This window comes from Gymnoscopelus braueri, assembly GCF_963280865.1.
Source record: "Gymnoscopelus braueri genome assembly, chromosome: 2".
In the NCBI taxonomy this organism is placed as follows: Eukaryota; Metazoa; Chordata; class Actinopteri; order Myctophiformes; family Myctophidae; genus Gymnoscopelus; species Gymnoscopelus braueri.
In genome coordinates, this window is record NC_137604.1 from 26,825,519 (window position 1) to 26,853,211 (window position 27,693).

At 41.1% G+C, this 27,693-nt stretch overlaps 1 protein-coding gene across 1 annotated transcript; it reads left to right on the forward strand.

Annotated features, from left to right (window-relative positions):
• The first annotated feature begins 3,519 nt into the window (after window positions 1-3,519).
• Window positions 3,520-14,730, forward strand: melk (maternal embryonic leucine zipper kinase). The gene is made up of 18 exons (XM_080452064.1): window positions 3,520-3,621; window positions 4,520-4,620; window positions 5,058-5,143; window positions 5,582-5,698; window positions 5,886-6,029; window positions 6,193-6,261; window positions 6,806-6,898; window positions 7,806-7,904; window positions 8,142-8,210; window positions 8,435-8,533; window positions 8,741-8,827; window positions 9,331-9,465; window positions 10,061-10,216; window positions 10,336-10,627; window positions 11,898-11,994; window positions 12,239-12,398; window positions 12,566-12,669; window positions 14,232-14,730. The coding sequence occupies exons 2-18, from the start codon at window positions 4,542-4,544 to the stop codon at window positions 14,416-14,418; spliced, it is 2,073 nt and encodes a 690-aa protein (XP_080308190.1). The 5' UTR covers window positions 3,520-3,621; window positions 4,520-4,541; the 3' UTR covers window positions 14,419-14,730.
• Window positions 14,731-27,693: the final 12,963 nt, after the last annotated feature.

The following is a 27,693-nucleotide window of genomic DNA, read 5'->3' on the forward strand; positions in this document are numbered from 1 at the left end:
TCTCACTGTTGCTGTTTATAAAATACGCTTTAGCCAGTATTTATCTCTCCTGCTGCCATTGCTGGTCTTTGTGCTGTGATTACTCAGTGGAGAAAACAAAAAACAAAAAACAATGCATTAAACATTTTACTTAAAGGATCGCCATCAAAAGATACTCAGTACCAAACATAAAAGCGTAAATTATGCAGAATGGCCCATTTCACAATCATATCATTATTGGATTGTAATTAGAAATGCATGTATGTGTTCATCACTTTAATGTTGCTGCCGGTGGGGTTGGTTGTAATTAGGTTACTACTATGTGCTGCTGGGTAGCTTAATCTATAACAATGCATCAAAATGTATCACTTAATGTTTTGTATTAATAATCGAAATATGCAAAGTAACTAGTAACTAAAGCTGTCAAATAGTTGTTGTGGAGTAGTTCAATATTTGCCTCTGAGATGTAGTGAAGCAGAAGTAAAGGGAAATATCAAAAGAAAGTTACATTTCCTCAAAGTACAGCTTTTGAGTAAATGCACCCAAACTTACTTTCCACCACTGCTCTCTCCATGCCCTCTAACCCCCCCCCACCCCATTCTTTCCATTTTCCTCTCTCCCTTTCTCTCTCTCCTCCCCATTCTGCCTGGCTCCCTTCCTCCAGCTGTGTGCTGTTTGATGTCCCCGTGTGCCGTCTCAGCCAGCTGCCTCAGAGAGCCTGATGAGGGGTTGTGTCCACCCTAAAGACACCTGGAGCGTCCACAACGAGCAGTTACTTCCCTAACAACCAGGTCCTTCCCTAACGACCATGAGAAACACAGCAGAAGCTCCCAGATCAATCAATCACTGAGATTCTTCTGGAGCCCCCTGTCTATGTTTGAGCTCATCTCTGCACTGTGTTTCAAATATCCCGTGGGAGTTCCATGGGATGTCAGCAGTGGTGTAAAGTAACTATAAGTACATGTACTCTCAAGTACTGTACTTAAGTACAATTTGGAGGTATTTTTTTTTTACTTTACTGGAGTATTTCCTAATTTCAATACTTTGACTTATACTCCACTACATCTCTGAGGAAAATTTTGTATTTTTAACCACTACAATTATTTGAAAACTTTAGTAGCTATTTACTTTTTAGATTTATATTTATATTATAACATACATTAACCACTTAAGTTCTGTATATATGTTGGCTATTTGAAAATAGCAAGCTCACAACGTGTTGCATCGTAACGCTTGTAGATCTGCTAAATTCTAAAGATTTTTATACATTTTGAAAACTTGAAGTGGGACATTCTGCATAATGAGTACTTTTACTTTTGGTATATACTTTAAGTATATTTTGATACCAATACTTTTGTACTTTTATACTTGTCTATATGTTTTAGCTCATCTGCACTATTTTTCAAACATCCCGTGGGAGTTCAATGGGACGTCAATGTATTTTTCAAGCTGATCTGTTGTTCTGCACCTCTGTTAAACCCAGAAATCTAGATAGGCCCATTTAATTTAATTTCTATTTTATGTGAGAGTACAGTGCAGAGAGAGGAGAGTTGGAACTCTATCCTTTAAAGGGGGGGGGGACATGCACCACAGATCTTGGACTCTAAACCAGGGCGTTGCAATTACACAACTAGGCCTACAGTATGGTGCACTGTAGCTCACTAACTGGTCGAGCCAACACAGAAATTGGATATATTGAGGGTATTAATTTTCATTGTGTTTAGCGATGACTTTTCAGTAAAGGAGGGACAGGTGCAGTGTAGCAAAAATATATGCTGGACAGTAACCAAAGGTGAGAGAAAGGTTTATGGTTATTTCTCCCTCCTTAGGGAAAAATTGAGGAACTGTTGGAATTTGTGTCATTCCTTAATGGTGTTTACCTTGATTTAAAGTTCCCTCTAGAGGATGACCTGAAGTGTCTTTTCTGGATATGATACAAAAAATGTGAGGGCCTAATTTATCTTTCCTTCTAGCTAGCAGTGACCACCCTAAAGCTCTCTCTTACCTAATGCCAATTTTATAGACTGAGAAGCCTTTGGCATTCTGATGAAGATTTCATAGAAAATTCTTTGGAGATGAAACCCCACTTCCTAGAAATGGGTTATTCTACTCAGTGTGTTGATGAGGCTTTACCGTAATTGCTCTAGAAACCTATATCTGTTTTTATTGACAAACTGTGTCAAAAAAGAAAGAACATATACAGTAACTTCTATCACCACATATACTCCTCAGACCCACATTGTGAAGAACATCCTGAAGTTCTATCTTAACCACAGATCCAGAACCCTCAACCAACATTTTAGGGATCCACCATTTTTTGTTTATAAAATAAACGGGATAAATTGGTTAGAGCCAACATAATGCAAAATCACAAACAGACCCTTGTGGCTCCCCTTTAACAAGGAAATGACCCTTGTGGCAACTGTGTCCAGACACAGTGATTACATGGTCAGATGATTGACATGTAGACAGGGATCTGAAAGACCTGCTAAAGTCCGTCCATCACCTCTCTCACCTTTCACTAATTACAGACTGGGAGCTTTATAGGTACACTCACGCTGCAACACACACACACACACACACACACACACACACACACACACACACACACACGCACGCACGCACGCACACACACACACACACACACACACACACACACACACACACACACACACACACACACACCCACGCACGCACACATACACGCATGCAGGCGCGCACACACACACACACACACACACACACACACACACACACACACACACACACACACACACACACAGACACACACACACACACACACACACACACACACACACACACACACACACACACACACACACACACACACACACACACACACACACGTTTGATTACATTGTATAAGACTTAGTGACAGTGGTGTAAAGTAGCTAAGAACATTTACTGTAGCCTACTTAAGTACAATTTAGAGGTATTTTTACTTTCTTCAGTATTTACAATGTTCAATACTTTTACTACTACCCAACTACATCTCAGAGGAAAATAATGTACTTTTACTCCACTACAATTATATGAAAACTCTACTTACTAGTTACTTTGTAGATTTTTATTATTATTACAAAACATTTGATGAGCCGATCTACAAGCTCACAATACGTTGCGATGCGACGCATTGTGAGCTTGTAGATCGGCTATTTTCAAAAGATTGTATACATTTTGAACTTGTGAAATGGGACATTCTGCACAATGAGTACTTTTACTTTTGGTACTTTAAGTATATTTTGATGCCGATACTTTTGTACTTTTACTCAAGTACATTTTTGACACAGGACTTCTATTTGTAACAGAGTACATTGCAGTATTGATACTTTTACTTAAGTAAAACATGTGACTACTTCTTCTTCCAAATAAAGTATTCAATCAATCAATCAAACAAACCATCACTGCAGTGCTTAGTGATAATCTTGGCACAGTCTAGTCAGTACTATTGGAGAGTACCACTATTGTCCAGTAGGGGGAGAACACACGCTTTGTAAAGCCGGAAACAGGAAATGCTGTAAACGGAGATGTGGGAAATTCAAAAACTGGCTTCCGATCAACAAAACATCTGTGGTTCTGAAGGGCTTTATGTTTCTACTGTCTACTTCTATACATTCTAAGGTAAGCTGAGCAGGCAAAATGTCATGTAGATACTATAGATATCTAGCCATGGATCAAGACTGTCATAGATATGTCTGTCTGACTGGATGAAAGAAATGTATGACAGTCTTGATCCAAGGCTAGTGGCTATCCATGTAACTGTTGTTGGTTGCTGCTAACTTGACAAGCTAACTTCAAATCTCCCTGACGTGGATTAAACAATAGACGATTTACAATATATTGGTTTTAAAATTGGTAGCCGAGTGAGCACCTAAAACATTGTGGGCGCCTCAATGTTAAAGTGGCTATTTGTTGCTTAATGTAAAACGTAAATGAATAAGGTATTTGGAAAATGGCCAGAAGTAATTTAAAGTATATTTGACCATGCTTGAACATAAGATTTTTTTTTATATCAAGGCATTCTCTTAGACTTTAATATTCATTCATGTATTTTTTTTCTTGTTTACCTTTTGTTTTAATTGACTGTTGTCCTTGTTTACCTTGCTGCACTTGTTTTGAATATATATATGTATGTATGTATGTATGTGTATTTATATATGTGTATTTATATATGTATGTATGTGTATATTATGTATATATGTGTATTTATATATGTGTATTTATATATGTATGTATGTATGTATATATGTATGTATATATGTGTATTTATATATGTATGTATATATGTATGTATATATATATATATATGTATGTATATATGTATATATATATATATATATATATATATATATGTGTGTGTGTGTATGTATGTATGTATGTATGTATGTATGTATGTATGTATGTATGTATGTATGTGTATATATGTATATATATATGTGTGTGTAAATGAATAAATAAAAAGCAGCAATAGCCATGTGATTAATTATTATAATCCTATGCTGTGTTGTCTTGGTGTCAGTGGTGTTGGTGCAGCAGAGAGGATGCCTGTTGAAAGGACAGAACCCTGTGGGGCCGAGGAGCTGTACAGATACTATGAGGTCTACGAAACTATTGGCTCAGGTACTGTGCTTCTGAGGAGTCTTTTTTTTAACCCATTAACCACTTAAATCCCATATGGGTAAAAGCTCTCCCCGCAATACAGATGCTGGGCTTTATGTGGTTAAGACCTGAGGCTGATTCTACAAAATGCCTTCTGAATCAGTAGTTCTCAAACTTTTTTGTGCCAAGGAGCCCCAAATTGATATACATTTTTCAAAAATAGCAGATGTACAAGCTCGCAGGGCGGCATGAAGTGACGCGCTGTGAGCTTGTACGTCTGCTAGTTTTTGAATAGCCAACGCGAAAAACCTAAAAATGACAGATGCTTTCCCGGTTTTAAATAATGGGTTAATAGAATACGGTGCGAGTTTTTTTTGTGCGAGAGTCTGAGATTGTCACTGTGGCTCAGTGCTGTACTACTGTAGATGTTTTCTGACTGCCTCACCCGTCTTCCTCAGGAGGCTTTGCTAAAGTGAAGCTTGGACGGCACATCCTGTCAGGAGAGAAGGTTGCCATCAAAATCATGGATAAGAAAGATCTAGGGGTGAGTTATAGCTATTAGTGACATCCTTTGCTATATCTTCAGTGCAGGCTGCAACTACTATTCATCATTTTCTTGGCAATTGTTCTATCGATAACCTTTCTGATAATAATAAATATATATATAATGTATATTATATATATATAAATGCTATATATCAACAAATTCATTAACCACGTAACGCTATTTTATACTTCTTCACACAACAGTGTTCTGAAGAAAATGCATTTACCATGCATTGTGAACTTTTAGATTTGCTATTTCACTCATTTAGATTTTTGTTTTTACATTTTTATAGATTTGTCATGCCTAAAATGGGGACAAATTATTTATTCGATTATTTGTATTAAATTATTGATTACTCTTGCTTAAATTCCATTCTAATAAATGATGCATGTAATGACAACCAATCAAGAAAGCCCCATCTTCTCCCTGCCCCAGGATGACCTGCCTCGTGTGAAGGTAGAGATCGAAGCCATGAAGCACCTGAGCCATCAACATGTCTGTCGTCTGTACCACGTCATTGAAACGTCTACCAAATTCTACATGGTGCTGGAGGTGTATATATACACACACACACACACACACACACACACACACACACACAGACACACTTGAATTATTTTGCCTCATCGCTGATTGTGTGGTGAGCATATTATCTGCATACAACTTGCAGAATATATAATAAAGTCATGCACTTTTGTCCTTAACTGTGCTTCTGTCCCACTCCTTGTCCATCCATCAGTACTGTCCAGGGGGTGAGTTGTTTGACTACATAATCGCAAAAGACCGTCTATCAGAGGAGGAAACCAGGGTGTTCTTCAGACAGATTGTCTCTGCGTTGGCGTACGTACACAGTCAGGGCTACGCACACAGGGACCTCAAACCGGTAAGTGTGTGTGTGTACTGGCATATGTGCATATTACGGATGTATTTGTTTTAAGTGGAAGAGGAAAAATATGCAGCCATTATTACATGCTTTTATTTGTGAGTTTGCATGGCCTCGTGCCTAGTATGTTCTAATGGTGTTTGTCTTTCTATTGGGCCTTCAGGAGAACCTGTTGATAGATGAGAACCACAACCTCAAGCTTATAGATTTTGGCCTGTGTGCTAAACCTAAGGTACAGATGATGCTGTGTATTATACATAGCTGCTTTGAATACTCTGATTGGCATTCTGCAGCCTGCTATTTCTGAATAGCACACCGCTCTTCTGCCTCCATATACCTTTTATAGAAGCTAATACATTTTTTAATTAATAACAGAAAAATTGAATCACTATTTTGTGGCTTATTGATTACGTCCACAAGTAGACATGTAATAAGCAGTATAATGTACAGCGAGGCAGATGGTCATTATTGGAAAATAAACCCTCCATGTCCCTGTCAGAGTTTATTTTCCAATAATGACCGTCTCACTGTAACCCTTAGGAGTATTGGATTATTGCTTACACTGTAAAATATGTAGTTTTATGTAGAATTGTAGTCTTACTGATGTTTTTGAATTGATTCGATTAATTGAGCTTTTGTTATGCTCGTATTTCTGTCCTGTGCTGTATTTATTTTTTATGCACATTGTTATCCTATATAGCCTACATTTTGTTCCCTTCCTCCTAAAGGACAAATATGGGTATGTGGTACTGATCATGTGACTACCTCTATTGTAGGGAGGTATGGGTTATGAGTTGATGACATGTTGTGGGAGTCCTGCCTACGCTGCTCCTGAGCTCATCCAGGGAAAAGCATACATTGGCTCAGAGGTAAGAAAGAGAGCTATCAGTACTCTCTACTACTTATATATATATCCAGTGGTGTGAAGTAACTAAGTACTTTTACTCTGTACTGTACTTAACTCTATAACTGCCAAAGACGTTTATAAACGTCTTTGAGAAATTAGCTGTTGCCTGCCAAAGACGTATAAAAACGTCTTGAAAAAAAAAAAAAAAGAAACTTAAAAAAAAAAAAAAAAAAATTCTAAAAAGATTTTCTAATTATTTAGTATTGACACCTTTTCGATATTCCAAACGAATAAGGAGATAACAATTTCCAAAGATTTGCTGCTCCATCCACTTCAATGTTAAAATTGAAACGGACAAACAATTCACAATGTTTTTTGGTTTGAAACCACTGGTTTTGAGCTATTTTCAAACATCAAACAACACATGACAACAAGGTCAAATTGACCTCGTTGACATTTGTGAAACCACACCTGAATCTCATCTGTGATTAGAAATTTTCTGGGGATCAATCATACTTGAGAAAAATATTTTGTGGCTATGCGAAAAGGTACCAAAATCGGTCAAAACCCTGGCAGAGGCTACAGACTGTTCTGAAAAAACTCTGGTAGGGTAAGAGTTAAGTAACATTTTCAGTATTTCCTTTTACTTCTACTCCACTATATCTCAGAGGCAAAAAAAAGTTTGACAGCCTTAGTTATTAGTTATTTTGCAGATTTAGATTATTATCACAAAACATATATTAACCACTTCAGCTAAATATATATATATATATATATATATATATATATATATATATATATATATACACACACACATATACTTAAATCTGCATAACGCAGTTGGTTCAGGGCACACACTGTGTCAGAGGCATGTAATATTGGCACATTTGACTGACATGAGTGCGGTGTGATGTTGTTGTGTCCACTAGGCTGACGTGTGGAGTATGGGAGTGCTGCTGTATGCGCTACTCTGTGGATTCCTACCCTTTGATGATGACAACTGCATGCTCCTCTACAGAAAGATTACGGTTAGTGCAGTGCTGAACGTGCAATATTTGAGTCTCAGGAAGCCTGCCTTGTTTAAGTATGGAAATCATGAAATTAAAACATTCAAAGCATCAACACATTTTTTCCCCCCCCCTTGATTGCAGCTTTAGAAATAATTCTATGTAGCTGCATTATTTTCTTGGTGTGTCTATGTACATGCCTGTGTGTGCCTGAAGTGTGCGACGTATGGACATAGTGTTGTGGCTTTGTCCTTTCAGAGAGGTAAATACGACAACCCCCAGTGGCTTTCTCCAGGTAGTGTGCTGCTCCTCAACCAGATGTTGCAGGTATGGAGATAGCTTTCTTCAGCTCACTGTCTGTTTAGAGCCTGACCCATGTATCGCTTCGGCCATGATTTGAGTTTTTTGACTACATCGGTAATTATATTATGTTCCGTTCAGGTTTTTTTTTCTTCTTTTTTTTTACCATTTTAATCCTGATGTCCCTATTTTGGGCATGTCATTATCCTATGTGTGCATTTTGAACAGTAGTTTGTGTGTGTGTCCTGTAGGTGGAGCCCAAGCGTCGTCTAACTGTCAGACAGTTGCTGGACCATCCCTGGGTCGTGAAGGAGTATAACTCCCCTGTGGCATGGCACAGCAAAAAGCCGGTATACACTTACAGTAACACACCATATGCATGCATTTAAACACAACAAATTATTTTTCAACTATTCCGTCTCTTAAAATTGGTCCATGGTTGCCTTACATTGAATTTAGAGAGTAGTGTCAGAATCCACTATGGGAAGACATCTCTGGTGGTCTTTAACTATTTGTAGAAGTGTTATGTTCATAAGCAGTGTTTGTCTGTTCTGTAGATGGGCCATATAGACGAGGACTGCATCACTGAGATGGCGGTCAACTTGAAACGCTCTAGACAGAGCACCACCCAGCTGGTCAATGAGGTTGGTTTGAGTTGTAGATTTGGTGTGTCCATGTTTCCCCTCTCTTATATGATGAGCTTGTATACAGTAACTTATAGAGAATACGTATAATTTGATTGCTCTTATGTGGTATTCTCAATGCATGCTTATAATACCATGTGTTAGGGCTGGGCAGTACATCAATATCATGATGAGACTATAACGTCTGGGACTTTGGACATCGTAATATCATGATATGGCTATGGCTTAACATTGTATTTTCCTGGTTTTAAAGGCTGCATTACAGTAACGTTTCCGAACGATTGTTCTAGCTGTTCTAATTTGCCTTTTGGTATAATAACTTGGTTATTATATAGTCATTACTGATTATTAACATTTTGTGAACAATATTGATAATCAAGGCATCTGGTCAAACATATTGTGGTATCTGATTTGGTCCATGTTGCCCATCCCTAATTGTTTGTATATATATAGTGTTGTACAGTATGCGCTGCTCTTCAGTGTGTGTTGTATTTTGTGCACAGTGGCGTTACGACCAGACGACGGCCACCTACCTACTGCTGCTGTCTAAGAAGCAGAGAGGCAAGCCTGTCCGCCTGCGCCCCGAGCCACCTGTCTGTGACGCCCCCTCTTGCTCGCCACTACACCAGAGACCTCAGGTCAGACTGGGACCACCACAACCCCCACAATGCCCTGCTCCGTGTCTGTCTGGGTTATCGACTTCCACGATTGGATTTTTCCTTTTGTTTCTGGTTCACCCTCTGCGTCCATCTCTGTTCTGTGTTACTTGTTTTGCGTTGGATCTCTATGCCCTCTCTCACTGTTTGCTTCTGTAGGCTTGGATGTTGTTGTGAAACTTTCTTTTTGAACATCGTCCTGAAGTATCCTTCTGTTGTAACCTTGTATGTCCATATTTAAACGTTTTAAATATATATATTTTTTTTTTCTCGTAAATTAATGCCCTACTTTGTCATACAACATGCAAAAATAGCTGATCTAAAAAGTCACAACACATGAGCATCTTGAAAGTGAAAGTGGTTAAATCTTTCTGTGTGTTTATAAATATTTAACCGATGAAATGTATTAACAAGCGCTTGTGGCTACATTGGATCCTTTTGAACAAGTGATCTTTTAATTTCCTGAAAAGTAAAACTTTTGACATACAAAGTTTCGTCCGACATCAACGTTATCTTCTTCCTTTGGTGTCTCACTCTCTCTTCTGTTTGTCCCTCCTTCCATTTCCATCCTAAACAGACCCTTCACTTCAGTGAGGATGAGGATGCTGTGGTTCTGGGTTCCGCTGAGTTTGGCTCAGACTATGATGACGACTGTCCCTGGGTTCCACATGCACGGCATACGCCCCAGGCGGTCAGAGGTCAGCCAGATGGAGCGATCAGCGACAAAAATACGGTCTGTGGAGCATGCGTTGTTTGACACACCCACCAGGGTTAGAACTGCTTAGAGAGTCGAGGTAAAGGCGAGAGCGTGAAGCTAATCCTTTTAAATATTTTCCTGTGTTTTTTTCATAGGTAATGATATCTCCATCGTGGGAGAAAAGGAGGGGCCAAGGCCCCAGTCCATTGAGAGAAAACATCACACCATATCGCCGCCCAGAGAGGCAGGGCCGCGACCACCAACGGGCCAAGGAGAACAAGGAGAATATTGTGGCACCTGAGAGAGACGTTGAGATCTTTGCATTGCCGGCTACCCCTCGTACCCCTGCGTCCAGTAGGAAGAACACACGGCCCAACAAGGAAGTGTTGACCACGCCCACTCACAGTTCTCACATCAATGGCTCTAAAGGCAACGACACACAGAGAGGTCAGAACGCACACTCAGCAAAATGTGTTAATATAGCTTCAAACTCGTTGATACTATTTTATACTTGGGATATTCAAAAATTGCAGATCTACAAGCTCACAACACGGTGCCACACACTGAGCTTGTATATCTGCTACAGTATGTTCTGAAAATCTTCTCTCTTGAAGGTCCCTGACAAAATCTTTTCAGATGATGATCTGCAGCCAAATGCATATTAATATGTAGGTCCTTGACATGTATACATTTTTTTTTAAACCACTGCACTAGACTACTGGCAGTAAAGAATGTTAATTATGAAAGCTAATACATTTGAATTGGTCATCAGACATGACCATATCTTGTAATTGTGTAATATTTGGTCCCAAAGAAGTAATTTAAAAGCTCTCATTATTTGCATCAATCAACTGCCCCTCTCTCTCCTCCTCTCTGTTGCGCTCTCTCTCTCTCTCTCTCTCTCCCTCAGTCTCTTTCTCTTAGCTCTCATAATCATAAGTGCCACATCCACATTGCACACATTTGCAAGTAAATTGTATTCTGGTAATAAACTAATTTACCACGTCTGTTTCTTCTCTGATTTAGCCGTCATTACACCGTCAAAAGGGAGCACACGCACACAATTATCACTGTCAACTCGTTATTATCACGGAGCTCATTTTATTGCACTTATCTGCAAAATGAAGGGACGCTGGTATGAAGGGAGAATCATTAGAGCCTAATTATTTGTAAACGTGAAGGCCCTGGCTGCATGTCCAACCTCATTATTAGGTTCCACTATAAACTCTGCCATGAGCTGGCTGATGTTGTGGATTTGAACTAGTTGGTGCTTAGCCCTCTGAATCTGGACAGGTCCTGTTCTCTCTAGAGTCTCAGAGCTACAGTGCTGCCTTGTTGCTACTGACAGCACTGTGTCCACACACACACACACACACACACACACACACACACACACACACACACACACACGAGTGAAGGACTCTGTGTGTGCCTGTGTGGTGGTCCCTAGGCATGTGCTGTGACGGGTGTAGCTGTCTCTTTCCTCTGCTCACTGTCCCACGTGCACTGTAGTGACATGTGTTCTCTCACCACTAAACCTTGGCGGTGTGTGTCCACAATGTGTGCCAAAGCCTTTGTGCCCATTACCCCTCGATTTCCATGCGCGTGTGTGGAAAAGGACTGTGCCCGAATGTGCCTAAACATGAACAGGATGTTGTTTGCTGTGTAATTCCTGGATTCAGCCTGTGAATACAGAATGGGTTTCGGTCTCTTGCAGGTGAAGGCAGTGGCTCTAAAGATCCAAAAAGAAAGAAAGCAGCTCAGATCAAGGAGACGGGTGATCTTGAGATGATGGCCTTCAGTCCTGAGAGAAGGTACGTATCTGGGAGGGATTAAAAGAAGAAGGAAGAGTGTGTGTTGGGGGGTGTGAACAAGGAGGGGAATGGAGGTGATAAGAAAAGGGAAGGTGATTCAGAATGGCACAGACAGGATAGAGGGATAGAAACAAATTGCTTGAGGCACAGTTTTTTTTATTTATAAAAGTATGCATTGAAGCTGGGTGAACAGGGGGTTGTGTATGAACATGAGTGGCACATTGCTGTACACTGTGGTCCCCAGGTCTCGGTCTCTGGACATGGCCGTTAGGGGAGGAGGAGACAGTGGGCAGAAGAAAATGGAGAGGATGTTTGGCTCTCTAGAGAGAAGCCTGGACAAAGTCATCACTATGCTCACGCCCAACAAGAAACGAACTCAACGTGACGGCCCGCGCAAGATCAAGGTACAGTATGCGTGCTGTCGCTATTGACACCTCTTTACAAGTGGGGCACCATTTAAAATGGAAATAAACTGGCGTTCTAACGGTATAAAAGTTATTGGCAAGAAGCATTTTTAGAATAGACGGAATAGACTATGTTTGTGTTTCCTGATGAGTCTGTCTCTCCACAGGTCCAGTACAATGTCACTCTAACCAGTCAGACCAACCCAGACCAGGTCCTAAACCAAATCCTTTCCATCCTGCCGGAGAAACACATCGACTTCACACAGAAAGGGTAAGAAAAACATTCATCTCACTTCTCTGTTCTGCTCTACTTCATCATATTCTGTATACACATTTCCTCTGGAATCCTGCCCATTCCCTCATTCTGGTTTTCTTTAGGCAATATTGCACTCAAGGATGGTCTTTACTATTTTATCGCCATAAAAGTGATGCGGTTTGGTACAAGGCACTTTCATGACAATAAGAACACCCAAGAAGATTGTGATTACCAAAGGAAAGCCTTGCTGTCTTTTACGTTATTCAACTAAATCTAAACAGATACAGTACATTTGAAGAGGAATACTCGTATGTAAATACGATACCGACAATATGCAATTTTGACCTACTTAGTTAGTATGTAAAGTTCTAGTTCCTTATGCACTGTAGTTTTCAATAGCCCCCTTACTTTTTATTGTGGTGATGGACCATGCCCTGAGACTTGCAATCAGTGGCAGGGAGGAAGCACTGGGGTTCACGCTGGTCCCGAGTAAGGCTAAGCATAGAGGACCTCCCATCACGATCACTGACCTTGACTATGCAGGTAACATTTCCCTAGTCTCGGACCCAGCAGAGAAGGGAAGGGAACTACTATTGGCTGTAGAAATGGAGTGCAGGAAGATTGGCCTCAAGCTCAATGCCAAGAAAACTAAAGTAAGTGGCATTTAACATGGACGACAAAACCATTGCTACTGCCAGCGGGACTGAGCTCGAGGTAGTCAAGGACTTCCTCGACAGAACAGGATCTGAATGTCCGGAGGGGACTTACCTGGAATGCCTTGTATGGGATGAGGAGGACATAGGACATGGCCTCAAAAGGCGGCTGTTCATGGCTACAGTGGAATCAGTACTGCTGTACAGGGCAGAGACATGGACCCTCACAGTACAACAGAAAAAGGCCCTGGATGGCGTCTTCGCAAGAATGCTACAAATGGCACTTGATTGTAACATGGGCAAACCACATCAAAAAGGGAGGCCTCTACAGAGGCCTCCCGCAGACATGGTCATCGAGAGAAGGATGAGGCTGGTAGCAAGCAAGCTGACACTGTGGAAGCCAACCCAAGGCGCAGCTATGAAGGGAAAGCGGTGCACCACCTACGTAGCCACACAGTAGCGTGACAGCGGAGCTAGCAACACTGCAGAGCTCAAGACCCTAATGCTAGACAGGAGGGGGTGGGGGGCAGCTCTAGAGTCCCAAGTTGGTTTCGGCTAGTCCTCACTCTCGCATCGCATTTCAATAGCCTAGCAAAGCAACTTTAGCTAAATAGACTAGTGTTGTGGATTGGGAATATGTTGATAAACCTGTTTGTACTTTGTATCAATGATCAAAGGATATTACAGTGCTGAGGCATATTTCATTTCAGCATGGCTCAGGTGTGCTTTATTGGGATTTTGAAGTGAGTGTGGCAGGAAAGCATATTTTGACAAATGCTTGGCCTGGAAATACCTGTTGTGTTAACTGTTTTTTAGCTGTATCCCACACGTCGCATTTTAAAATGATCCCCAGAACTCTTCCATCCTTCCCCTGCCTTCATATCCTAACATTTTCATTGTGTTTCTGCTCTCCTCTGTGTCTAGGTACACCCTAAAGTGTCGTACCAGGGGGGACTTTGGCAAGGTGACTATGGCGTTTGAGCTGGAGGTGTGCCTCCTGCACAGGCCTGAGGTGGTGGGCGTCCGTCGCCAGAGGCTGAAGGGAGACGCCTGGGTCTACAAACACCTGGTGGAGGACATACTCTCTACCTCCAGTATCAAGGCTGTATAGAAGCAACCCCCTTTTAACATTTCTTGTTTTTTTACTACTGTATTTGTGCATAAAATAAAAACTTAAATGATACTAAATGATAAAGTACAAACCTTATACTTTGTTGAAAGGGGTACCCTCCCCCCCCCCCTTTTTTTTTTTACCAGTACACCAAATCTCTAGACTAACTACAAGACCACTTGTAGATCAGCTATTTTCATTCGACAAATGTTCATAGATTACATTTTGGCATGCCCAGAATAGGGCCTCTAGGGTTTGTGTGGTTAAATGGGTGTATATGTTACAGGGAGATTGGAGAACCAGGGAGATTGAAGAAGGAGCGCTTGTTTTCAGGCAATTCTGTAAAACCAACGCTAGAGGGCAATGCAAGCCAGACTAGAGGGAGAGGTGTGTGTGTGTGTGTGTGTGTGTGTGTGTGTGTGTGTGTGTGTGTGTGTGTGCGTTTGTGCGCACACGCATTGTTTTAGTTTCTCCCTGACACACACACACACACAGTGATCCATGAAAAGAGCTATTCTGTCCCTATCGGTTCACAACTCGGACGGCGCTGATTCGACTAGCAGAGCATCGGCCGGTCAGCGCGGGCACTCACGCGCCTCCTCGGCCTCAAGCTCTGCTGAGTCGGCGTGCCTCCGTCATGGACAATAACTATTATCACGTGTGCGTGTGAACGCGTGTTCAGCGTTCCCCTAGCGTAGCTTCCTGGTTGCTACGTGGGGGGGAACAACAAAAGACAGGTCCGCGTCGCATCAAAGCCCCGCCTCGCCCCGAAGCCCCGCGCCTAAAAACGAGCGCTCTGTCTTCAATCTCCCTGGTTCTCCAATCTCCCTGTGACATATACAGTCCTTTGGCCTTTCTAGAATCATAGTAAAAACATGGCTCATTAAATGTACCTGCATTGCGCATCTTGTCCCTGAATGTTGCATCGGTTTGCATATGCAATATTTGGCATTTTACTTCCTCGTCCATAATTATGTTTAACAGAGTCTGGGAGGAATAGCTGTCTCTGTACAGAGTATAACATCAGTATACCTTCCAGCTCCTTATTTCCATTTCTTGCTATTCTCCCCCTTAGGTGTTGAGCTTTATTGAATCACATTATTAAGCAGAGCATTAATGACTTTGGATGTTTTTATTCGTGTACTGTACATATGTTTACAATTCTTGTTATGCCATTTTACATTTTTGTTTGTATGATGTATCTGTTTATATTTTTGTTGTCTGTCTATGTACCTGTTTGAAATTAATACATGTATTTCCTTTAATAGACATTGATTGTGAGTGACGGCATCTCTGAAATCAAAATAAAAAATGTTCCCAGGTATAACCATCTTGTTTCATAACTGAATGAGTTCAGGGAACCTCTGTTGAATGTGTAGCTGGCTAAGTTCGGTCTGGTTTGGAAGATGTGATACAGCCCGGCAGTCACGGTCAGATGGCCAATGGCGGTGCAGAAAGACATTGAGGAGGATAACGTTTATTTTACACACGGTTTGATTGGCTCTTGAGCAGCAGCCGTGGCAGTGTGCTGCAGAAAGGCATGAAAGAAAAACACATTAAAAAAGGCATGGTGGCCACATGGGTAATGTCAAACAGCCAATAGGAGATAAACGATAAGATGTTAAATTAATTAAACCAATATTTTCACATTTACACAGACCAGTCATGTGTATAGTGAGCTAGATATATATCAGTCAGTAGTAAAGGCCCTTTGCAGTCCACACAAACTACATCACCCACAGGGCAATAATGGGCAGAATGCCCAGGCAGCAAACTAAACATGCTGCCACAGCCACACGGTGCAGCTGTAGCCTTCATGAAACAAGAATCATAGCTTTTAACTGCAATGTGGCTTCTGTCATCGGCCATCTGCAAAATAAATTCTTACCATAGTTTTCCTCACCAATGTGTTCATAAACGTGTCTACTAACACCTCTCAATTAGTTCCAACCCAAATCCTCAGGGGAAATTCGTGGGAGCCAATCAAATTTGGGGTACTCGGAGGGCCTGGATGAAAAGCTGACAAAAAAGGTACAACTGGCCAATATCAGCTTGTGGAACGTCAAAATAGGGGTTTTGGGGGGTGCTGAATCTAAACTAAATTCCTGAATCTAAACTAATTAGTTTTGAGCAAAAAATTACACCCTGGCCATGAAATCTGCCACGTACTTGTCATGTGTGCCAAAGACACGTAGGCCTAAACCTAACTACAACCTGACCAGTGATTCCGAATCAGGTGTCCCCCTCACTGCACTTGGGGCTGGGCGTGGCCAAGACAGGTCAGACAGCACAGATAGATATGTACAATCACCTTGGACCGCTTTAATGATCCTCAGGCTGTTCTTGGTGTGTTTTCCCTGTCAGGTGAAGTGCGTGTGTAGCCTATTTCAGACATGATGGGCACTGGAACACATGCTTTTCTGATCCTTAACGACACATAATGAAGGTTAATGAATGAGCGCTGTTGGTAAAATTGGTCAAAGATCATTGTTATGGCAGAAAAAGCCAGGGGGGTTGGGGATTACTATATCTGACTGATTAAATCATTATTATATATAATAGTCTTCTCTTCTATTCGACGATGTTGCTTAGTAATTATAGTACATTCTGTGACATTCTTGCTGTTGGTCTCCAGTTGTTCTCCTTGGCATCCCAGCAGGGAAGCGGAGGGTAATGGTGGGTAAGCTGACGATAAGGGGGGTTAACCTTAATGAAGGTGTGGAGTGGCATGGTAATTCAGGGGGGGGGTGGAGGCCATGGGTGGAGGGTGAACCACCCTCCCTGATCCAGTGTGTGTGTGTGTGTGTGTGTGTGTGTGTGTGTGTGTGTGTGTGTGTGTGTGTGTGTGTGTGTGTGTGTGTGTGTGTGTGTTGGGTGGGGGGCAAGGGAGCAGCAGATGCCACCTGTCAAAGGCCTCACCAATAAGAAAGATTATCACCTCTGCGCTTCTTCATCCTTCCATTTCTCCTTTTCCTTCTCTCTCTCTCTCTCTCTCTCAATTCAATTCAATTCAATTCAATAGGCTTTATTGGCATGAAATGTGACAAAGAACATAACAATATACAATCAATGAAATGACCTCTCGCTCCACAGCACCACTGATGTTATGATCTCTCTCTGATGTTAATTGATTGATCAATGTCACTCTTAATTAATCAGTAATCAATAGAAAGATGTAGCCTACGGAAAAGATACATGACCAATATGAACCGGTGTCCTGTCCACACATAAGAGATATACGTATGTACTGTATTATATATATATTCTCTCTCTCTCTCTCTCTCTCTCTCTCTCTCTCTCTCTCTCTCTCTCTCTCTCTCTCTCTCTCTCTCTCTCTCTCTATATATATATATATATACTGTATATACTGTATATACTGTGTGTACACACACACACACACACACACACACACACACACACACACACACACACACACACACACACACACACACACACACACACACACACACACACAGTATATGTATTATGTATGTAAAATCTCAGTTGAGTCACTCCTTTACATTTTGTAAGAATTCAAAGTCGAATGCTTTTCTTTCTTTTTTTTAAGCCTCTTCACACCTACACAGGGGGCGCTGCTGTCCCAAAACTGCCATTTCTGTTCACTCCATGCTTGTTTGGAAACTAGAGGAAAAAATGCTATGTGCACAGCAGCCATATTGTAAATAAATTAGGCCTGTTCTCCTTCACAGGTGATACCAATGATACTAATGAAGACTCTTCCATTCTGGTCAAACAGAGTCAGGGTGCTGATATTGTGAATGTGCTTGTTGTTCTCACTGGAAACACTCTGCTACACCAGTGGGTCTCAAAAAGTGTCCTTGAGGGGGTTCCAAATGGGTAAGTGTAGTACAAATGTAACCAAATGGGTTCCATTTGTACACTCTTTGAGTTATGGTGATCCTTGAAAATTCAAACGTTTGAGAACCACTGTTCTAAATGGAACAGAGCCTTCATTAGAATCACTGGTATCACCTGTGAATTTCACTCCACTGTGGCTGCTGTCCATAGAGCCTAGCCGTAGAGGACACAGCTAGTTTACAGCACATTGCAGTGTGGAATCTGACCTCTCACAGGAAACTTTCTACCAGCATAGGTAACAAGTGTTATGTCCTGAGAAAAATATCCTGATTCAGTTGCAATGTCCCTTTGAACCAGTGCTTGTATTGATGAAGTCTTGCATCTAGCAGCAGCATTGATAACAGGTTCAAGTGTGGTAGGATGTTAGTATCAGATCAAATGTTCTTTTGTAATTTTCAGGCTGTGGAGGCGGTGGAGGCATGAGGCTTCTGTTGGCGAGTGCACTCATTGTCCTTTTCCTGTGTAAGAGAAACTTTATCATATTTTACACAGCACCACATTTTAGTGATGGTGGATTAAATGTTTTGGTTCCCTCCACCAGTTGCATTTCATGCCTCATCCTTTCTTTTTCTTTATTTTAGTAATTAATTTTCTGTCTCTTCAGGGCTTCACAATGCACGGACCTCAAGTGAGACCATGTATGGAAGACCTTGTCAGGTGAGCTACACAAAGTGTACATGGAAAATCCCTTATGGATTCATGTTTACACTCTCGGGGTTAAATTAACACTGAGGATTCTAATGTGTGTGTGTGTGATATCATATAGTCTAGTGCTGCACGATTCTTGCTCAAATGTGAATCACGATTTTCCTCCATAAGAATTGAGATCACGATTCTCTTGTAAATATAAAAATATTAAGTAAAAAATAATAATATATAATTTAAAAAAAAATTGCCATAATTTAAAATCGAGATTGCATAGGTGTCTGAATCGAGATCACGATTAATTGTGCAGCACTATAGTCTACGCATTGTAATCTAGCAGTTTTGGGGAATAATGTCAAGGAAATCGTCATGTAGGGAGACCACTTTCAACCTGGCGTCCCTATTTTGGGCATGTCATAGGTGAAAATTCACAAATCTTCAAAAAATGGCAGATCTACAAGCTCACAACATGTTGGGATATGACACGTTGTTAGCGTATAGATCTTCTATTTTCACTATTAATCAAACGAGAAAGTACTAAGTGATTAAGACTGGGTAAAAGGCAACACCCTTTACTTTACTTATACCCAGAGTTCATCTGTGAGTGAGACAGCAGTCTCTCTCCTCCTGTCTCCTTTGTCTGTCTACTCCTGGTTGTTCTCAACACTGGTCCGGCTCTTCCTCTCTGCCCCGGCCGTCCTTCTGAGCTGCCTCTACTACACCCTCCTCTTCGTCGTGGCCCTGCCCTGGTGCGTTGCCACGTTCTGTCTCTCCCTGCTGCTGACATGCCTGCGTGTAGCCTTGTATCTGTTCCACCTGGCCTTGGTGGTCGGGTTGGTGGCCATTTTGGTCCTCACACGCCACAAAATGGCTGACGAGAATGTGGCCAAAGAGCGGAATGAACTCAAGAGTTGCAACCCCAAGGCTGGTTTGAGACATTTGTTTGGTAGCCGAATTGTGCAACATGGATAAGATATTTTTTTTAAGTGATGTTCTTGTTATTTTGTACTGTGACTGTATGTTTAAGTAAAGATCTCATTCTGTGGATATTTTATTAAATAAAAGTATACTGCCAGAAAATCGGCCGCACCTCTACTGTTCATGTGTGCCGAAGACCTGTAGGCCTAACCTAACTACAGCCTGACCAGTGATTCCAAATCCGGTGTCCCCCTTTCTGCACTTGGGGCTGGGCGTGGCCAAGACAGGTCAGACAGCACAGATAGATACAAACACCTTAGTAGTCCATGAGCCAGAGCCCCAAAATTGAGCAATTATTATCGAAAGAGTGGGCAAAACCAAACCTATATTAAATTGTTCATAGGGTCAATACGAGTAAATAAATATATGATAACCTCTCCACAGAAGCAGCTTTTTCATGGTTATCACACATTTTGTAATTTTCCCCATACGTACATGACAGGTGAAAAAATGACAAAATTTAAAAAAGAGTTATCATAATGAAACTTCCTGAGTTGATTACTTACATGAAGACAATGATTTATCGTATTACAAGTTTTCTGAAATTGTATATTTAAATATGCAAATTAGGCATTAGGAAAATATGCCTGAATTTGCATAACTTTCCAGAATCAAACATTGGAACATTGGACAAAGCAAGAGTCAACATTCTTATTTCATTTTGTTAATATGTTGAAGTCAAAGGTTGTTAACGAGGGAATATTCAATATCTGGCTCCATTTTGGGGCTTTGGCTCATGGACTAAATGCCGAATTTGCATATTTAAATATACAATTTCAGAAAACTTGTAATACGATAAATCATTGTCTTCTTGTAAGTAATCAGCTCAGGAAGTTTCATTATGATTACTCTTTTTTAGATTTTGTCATTTTTTCACCTGTCATGTACGTATGGGGAAAATTACAAAATGTGTGATAACCATGAAAAAGCTGTTCCTGTGGAGAGGTTATCATATATTTATTTACTCGTATTGACCCTATGAACAATTTAATATAGGTTTGGTTTTGCCCACTCTTTCGATAATAATTGCTCAATTTTGGGGCTCTGGCTCATGGACTATAGACCGCGTTAATGATCCTCAGGCTGTTCATGACTGCATGGTATGCATCCTGGTGATTTTTCCCTGTCAGGTGAAGTGCATGTGTATTTTAGACATGATGGGCACTGGAACACATCCCTTCCGATCATTAACTACACAATCACCACATAATAAAGGTTAATGAATGAGCGTTGTTGGTAAAATATTGGTAAAAGATCATTGTTGTGGCAGAAAAAGCCATGGGGGGGTTATTACTATATCTGACTGATTAAATAATTATCTTTGGTTTGATCATTATTTAATTATTTGACTTCCAGCAATAATAGCCTTCTCTTCTATTAGATGATGATGTTGCTTAGTAATTATATCACACGGCACAAAATGGCTGACAGCGGCGTGGCTGACGAGAATGTGGCCGAAGAACGCCAACTTCGCCAAGGCTGGTTTGAGAAGTGTATTTGGCAGCCGAATTGTACAACATGGCTAAGAGATTTTTAAAGTGATATTGTTATTTACTGTGACTGTATGATCTCATTCTGTGTCCCTGTGGATATTTTATTGAATAAACTTATACTGTACTGTGAAGATCTCATTCCGTGTCCCAGTGGACATTTTATTTAATAAACAATACTGTACTGCGGTTTTTACAACATACTGCATTCTATATAAATTGGGTTTGTGGTAGTCTTGCCACTTGTAGAAGCAAGAAACAAAGCATTGATTAGTGTGTCTTTGTAACCTAAATGAGGGTGAAAATGTAACAGCTAGCTAGTTTTTTTTTCCTTTCTCTCTCCTCTCCCCCTCCCTCCCTCGCTCTCCCTGGATCTGGCTCCCAATTATTTACGGATTGTTTTCCTCCTTTTCATCTACAGATGTTATAATTAGACATGTCTGTCATATGGAGATGAGAGGGTAAGAGAGAGAGATGGAGAGGGATAAAGGAACATTTTCTGCACGCATTGTGTCAGTGGCAGATATGGGAGATACACCCGTGCTTATTAAGGCATGCAAACCGTATTCCTGAGAAAGAAAAACTCATAACACGAGTTAACAAATAGAAAAAAGTACAAACGGTAGACAAGGCAACGAGTGTTATACCAGCTGAAGAACACTGGTGAGACATTCAAAGACTCCATGTACTATACCTGTGGCCTTTTTATTTCAAGCAATAGAAGACATTATTCATGAAGCTGTTTGTTAATGGAAATGTCTAATCGTGCTCTATCCAAAGCTCACAGCCTTTTACAAGTAATCTGTAAAGTTTGTGTGAGAGTGGAAAAAGACAGCCGGGGAAAGAGAGAGAAACTATAGGCTGGATCATAGAGATTTATTACATGGTCGTGGCATAATTAGCATAAAGACTGGACTGGCCCACTCAAGCAGAGAATTAAAAACCTTAATTGTGCTGTCAGCCTTCCACTCTCTCTCTCTCGCTTTACCACTGCTGACTCCTTCATTCCACTCGCATTTCGTTTTCCAACCTCCTCATCTCTTTCTGCCTCACTCTATCTGCAGCGATGATGAAGTATTGTCAGTTCACCCTCTTTAATTGTTGATGGTACACGGAATGCAGGGTGGTTTGTGCATGTCTGAGGGATGGATGGATGGATGAAGGAGGTTGGCTATTTTGAGTCTGGAGGGAAGAGATGCAAATATAGAGAATCATGTCTTCAAAAATTGAGATGGTATATCTTAAAAAGAAAAGAAAATTAGTCATTGAAGAAAGGAGGTATTGGTTCACAAAAGGTGTTATTTGTCAATAACTTAAAATATTGCATAGGATGGGGAAGCGTGCACAAGGAATCTGAATGCAGTGAGACAAGGCAAATGTGCAGCTATGAGGACTGAGGCAGTGAATGAAGGAATGGAAAACAGAGGGTTTTTACTCTGGACTTGTGGAGTTTCTGTTTGTGTGTATCTGCTGTCAACACTTCCTCTGCAACAGCAAGACGAGGTTAAGGCTCAGACAGAGCCCTCTCACACTGCCTCTCCCTCAGCGCTGACAGCTCACACATTGTGTGTGTGTGTGTGTGTGTGTGTGTGCAGGCTCGCACAGTGGCACTCCCAACATGTGCTTTCTTAAACTTTACACTGTATTCCTTCTACCTCTTTTAACCTATATCTTCCCTCGCTTTCCAGCATGGTTTCTCTCATTCCCACCCCCCCGTCTATCTCTCCCTTTGATCCCCAGTCTCTTTCTGTGTCTTTTACTTTTGCTCTCCCTTCCTCATTTTCTTTCGCTGTCTCTCTCCTGCTCCCTCTTTCTCTTTATTTTGCCCCCCCTCGTTCTCTCTCTCTTTCTAATTGGTCTTTGCTAGGTTAGCTCAGACAGCCCTATTCATCATAGCACCATCCTCAGAGACAAACCCTCAGGGAGAGAGAGAGAGAGACAGTCAGACGGGAGGGCAAGAGGGCCTGCCGCTTGTCAGCCCACTCCTCTCCTCTTTTTCCCTCCGTTATTTTTTAGCCTCTCTGCTCATAGATGTCAGTTTTGCTGAGGGAGGGAGGAAGGAGTGAACGTACGTAGACACATTAGTTAGGCTATTAGCTCAACAAGTTTTCTTCCATGCCTGTCAATGGTCCAAAGCGTGCGTGCACGCGCGCACACACACACACGCACACGCACACGCACACGCACACATCTGACATTTGTAACATGTACTAGTGTGAGGGGGTGTTTGTGAGTGACGGACAGCCAAGGAAAGAAAATACTACATGGAACTACATGTCTTGTCATTCCTGGTGCCTGGGGGCATTAATGGGTGTAACACGGCATATAAGCACTCCGTACGTCTCACTCATCATTACCACAGTACAGTGTCACTGCACACTGTGTGTGTGTGTGTGTGTGTGTGTGTGTGTGTGTGTGTGTGTGTGTGTGTGTGTGTGTGTGTGTGTGTGTGTGTGTGTGTGTGTGTGTGTGTGTGTGTGTGTGTGTGTGTGTGTGTGTGTGTGTGTGTGTGTGTGTGTGTGTGTGTGAACAGTCCTGTAAAGGGCAATGAGGAGCATGTAAAGACCCAGTCCATGAGGTCCAAATGTCACCTGTGATAAGGTCAAAGTAGATACTTGTAGATAAGTAGATAAGTGTGTCTTGTAGACATCTTGCTATAACTTTTCTTTCTATCTTCAGATGCAGATGTAACCACCATATAAGTTACTTGCAGGGTTTCTTCTTTAAGTGTGTTGTACAACTGTCCTGTTCATCTATAACTTAAAGGTTCCCCAGTTCTTAACTACCATAATAGTATAGATGCTGGTTAGTTGGAGCTATAATGGCTGTCAGGCAGATATCTTGTAACTCCATATTGTTTTAACAAATTAAAGCCCTAATTTATACTTTGTCGCATGAGTGTTGCACAAAAAGTAGCAAAAATAGCTGATCTACAAGCTCACAATGCATCGCAAGCTTGTAGATCTGCTATTTTCTCTATTTTTGAAAGGGGGGGTCTACATTTCAAACAAAATCCCTTTAATGACATGCCCAAAACAGGGACAGCAGGTTGATAGTGGTTAATTCTGTGGGATTTATAAATGTACTGTATAACCAATGACAAGTATTAACAAGAACTAAATAATAACTGCATTGGAGCCATTGGAGCAAAATAAATTCCATTTCCTGAAAAGTAAAAATGGTTCAGTTTGTACATACAAGGTTTCTGCCCGACAGTGACGATATATAGTACAGTAGATGCAGACTATGGGGGAGCTATAATGGCTACCTCTGTCTGGAGCCCATTACCATGGTGATAAAGATTAAAGTGAATATACAACCCTAGCGGTGTATATGCCTGACCTCCCTTTCTCATTATGTCATTTTATTTTGTCAGTGCGTTCACCTTTCCTCACCTCTCCCAGTTCCTCCATTCTGCTCAGAGACCATCACATCCCATACAGTAGCTTCCACTCCTATCATCTCTTCAGCATCCTTCTCTCATCTCCCTTCCCCACATTCCATTACAGGCCCTCTTCGCTAATCAGCCAATGCCCAATTATACTCCTTTGCTCCGGCATAGCCTCCCTACGGGGGCTCCGCAGGGCCAAAAAGCACCGGTGCTGACTGACGTTAATTTGCATGACTTCTTGCCCTCCATAAGTATCACTGTTGTCTGTTGTCTCCTTTCGTACATTAGGCCAGGAGAGCAAGAGGAGGAGGAGAGATGTTATGTAATCTAGAAAACTTAGAAGGGAGCAGTTTCGCAGATTTTTAAAGGCTAATGCATACTGCATCACTTGCCAAAAGTAACAGATTTTCAACTAAAATATGCAATTCATGTGCACAGAAAAACAGTGTTCATTTCACTCAGAGTTTTACACTGTCAGAGTTAAATTAACACCTGTTTAGTTGACCTCTGAAATTCTATATTCTATGCTGCTCTGGGTCATAAAGGGACAACATTACTAAAGAGATCAGAGCATTTTATTAACCATACTAGACTCTGCTTTCTTCTTTTCAAACCAGATGTGGAATTTAACTCACTCTCTAAATCTGAATGAGGGCTGATGGAGATGGTATTAAAACTAGCAGCCAAATAGCCTTGCAGGGATGGGATTCATTGTCACCCATCCCTGGCAAGGTGGCTAATACCTTGTCTCATCACAAGATCTCCACCCAGCTGTTGCAGCTTACTAGAGCAGGATAATGTGTGAGTATACTTCAATACAAATGTAATCACTAACATATTATTTTATATTTTGATGGGAGGCTATTATTAAAGGCAATGGCTCTGTATTCAGAGGATGCGCAAAAGAACATTCTCCTGCCCTTGATAGGCCTACGACAAGGCTTTGCTCTTGGGGTTGGCTTTAGTGCTTTTAGCTGGCAAAGAATCAAAACAATGCACGCGCAGACACACACACACACACACACACACACACACACACACACACACACACACACACACACACACACACACACACACACACACACACGCAGACACAATGCCCAGTCATTCTGGTGTCCTGGGCATGCACCCAAGCTGGGGACAGCATGGCCTGTGTCTCAAGCTGGGTGTGTGCTGTTTTCTGTGTGTGTGGCGTGTTGTCGCCATGTCATGGCTTGTGTCCTATTATCACCTCCTAGCCCCCCCTCCACTCCTGCCCCCCCCCCCCCCCTTCTGGACTGGGCCACCCGCCAAGAGTGCAGCACTGGTGCGCTCCATTCACCCAGTACAGAGGGAGAAAGGGCAGCGTGGCTAATTCACCCCTCTAGGCCACCAGATGAGAGCTTTGTCCCTGGGATGGAGGCAGCGCTACAGTACGAGGGTTAAGCCTAATTTATGCTCCGTCGCACGACGGTGTCACGCGCCCGAAAATAGCAGATCTACAAGTTCACAATGCGTGGCATCTGCGACGTGCTGTGTGTTTGTAGGTCGGCTATTTCCGATGTGCGACGCCGTCGTGCGAGGAAGTATGAATCGGGCTTCAGGCTGAGAGACTTCATGTGGCCTGCGGCTCTGAAGGTCCATAAATACATGAAGTGTGAAATGTGACACTGGGTGTTAAAAAAGGGTTCACTTGTCTTGCACCAACCAAAAATCTGTTGTTACGCGTGAGTGCACGCATGTGTTGGCATTTTGTGAATGCACTGAAGTAGGGACACAGAGACTTTAAACTCCCAAAAAAGTATTTTTTTATTCTGAAGAACCAATAAAATTATGGCAATTATTTACAAATAATTACTTCTTAGCTTCACATTACAGGTACATAAATTGAATAATTCACCAACAACAGTCACTCAGGTGGACGGATGGACAGGTACACATACTTGTTATGAAGAGATGCATCCAGCAAACTGCAATTTAATATTTCACAGTAAGATTCAACCCAGGAAATAAAACAATAATATTAACAATAGAATTATAAAAATAAGCATAATAACAAATTTACCATTTATTTCCAGTTTTCTCAACAAAATTGGTCACATTTAAAAATAAAAGAAAGAACATAAAAGAGAAATCAAGTGATATGATATCTTTGGCAAATTCGCACTGCAGTAAAATACATTCAAATATTAAGACAACACATGACGCACAAAGAGAAAAACACCGATTTTGTTTGCAACTACTAGAAAATTGAATAAAAAACATACACATTTTCTTAAAGAAGCATTTCTTTCAATTCACAATTTTTTTTAATCCTCCCCTCCAGAATATTGAAGGCATTTCTTATCTTCAGTCATTTTGTGTTTTTGTCTGTAAGTCTTTTCAGCATTTTCATATGTTATTTTTTGTTATTTTCTTTACAAGTACAGTATCTATCAATATAACAGGCATCACAGGCTTTGGTGAATGTTAGATATGTTAGATGTTTCCCAAATATTCACTTTGACAAAGAGCAAGTGAGCTCAGTCTTTTAAAACCTAATTCATTTGTGTTTGTATTTATCTTTGCATACTGCGTGTTTGTTGGTTGGTTCGTTTGTTTGTTTTATTTATTTATCATTTATTTATTTTTTACCAAAATGGCACAGATATAAATATCTCTTTAACACCCCAGATAAGAAGCCATGGACACAAAAAACTCCAGATTGTTACACGAAAGGCCACAGTAAGGTGAAAAATCATCATGTTATTTTTCTTTTGATTGAAATATATCTGTTTAAAAAGTACAGTAGACTTTGTAGGCTGAAGCATGTATATTTCTCCTCTTCCACTGTTGAATAATATTAAGATGTACAGAGCATTGTAACATTCCAGATCTGTCCTGTGCCTTGCTATATCAACAAGCATGAAACAG

What these genes read in the sequence shown, in the direction of transcription:
- melk (XM_080452064.1), top strand. Translation starts at nt 4,542, where the DNA reads ATGCCTGTTGAAAGGACAGAACCCTGTGGGGCCGAGGAGCTGTACAGA. An exon ending in TCCTCTACAGAAAGATTACG is followed by an intron (nt 7,905 to 8,141) that starts GTTAGTGCAGTG and finishes TTGTCCTTTCAG; the next exon opens with AGAGGTAAATACGACAACCC. An exon ending in AGGCAACGACACACAGAGAG is followed by an intron (nt 10,628 to 11,897) that starts GTCAGAACGCAC and finishes GGTCTCTTGCAG; the next exon opens with GTGAAGGCAGTGGCTCTAAA.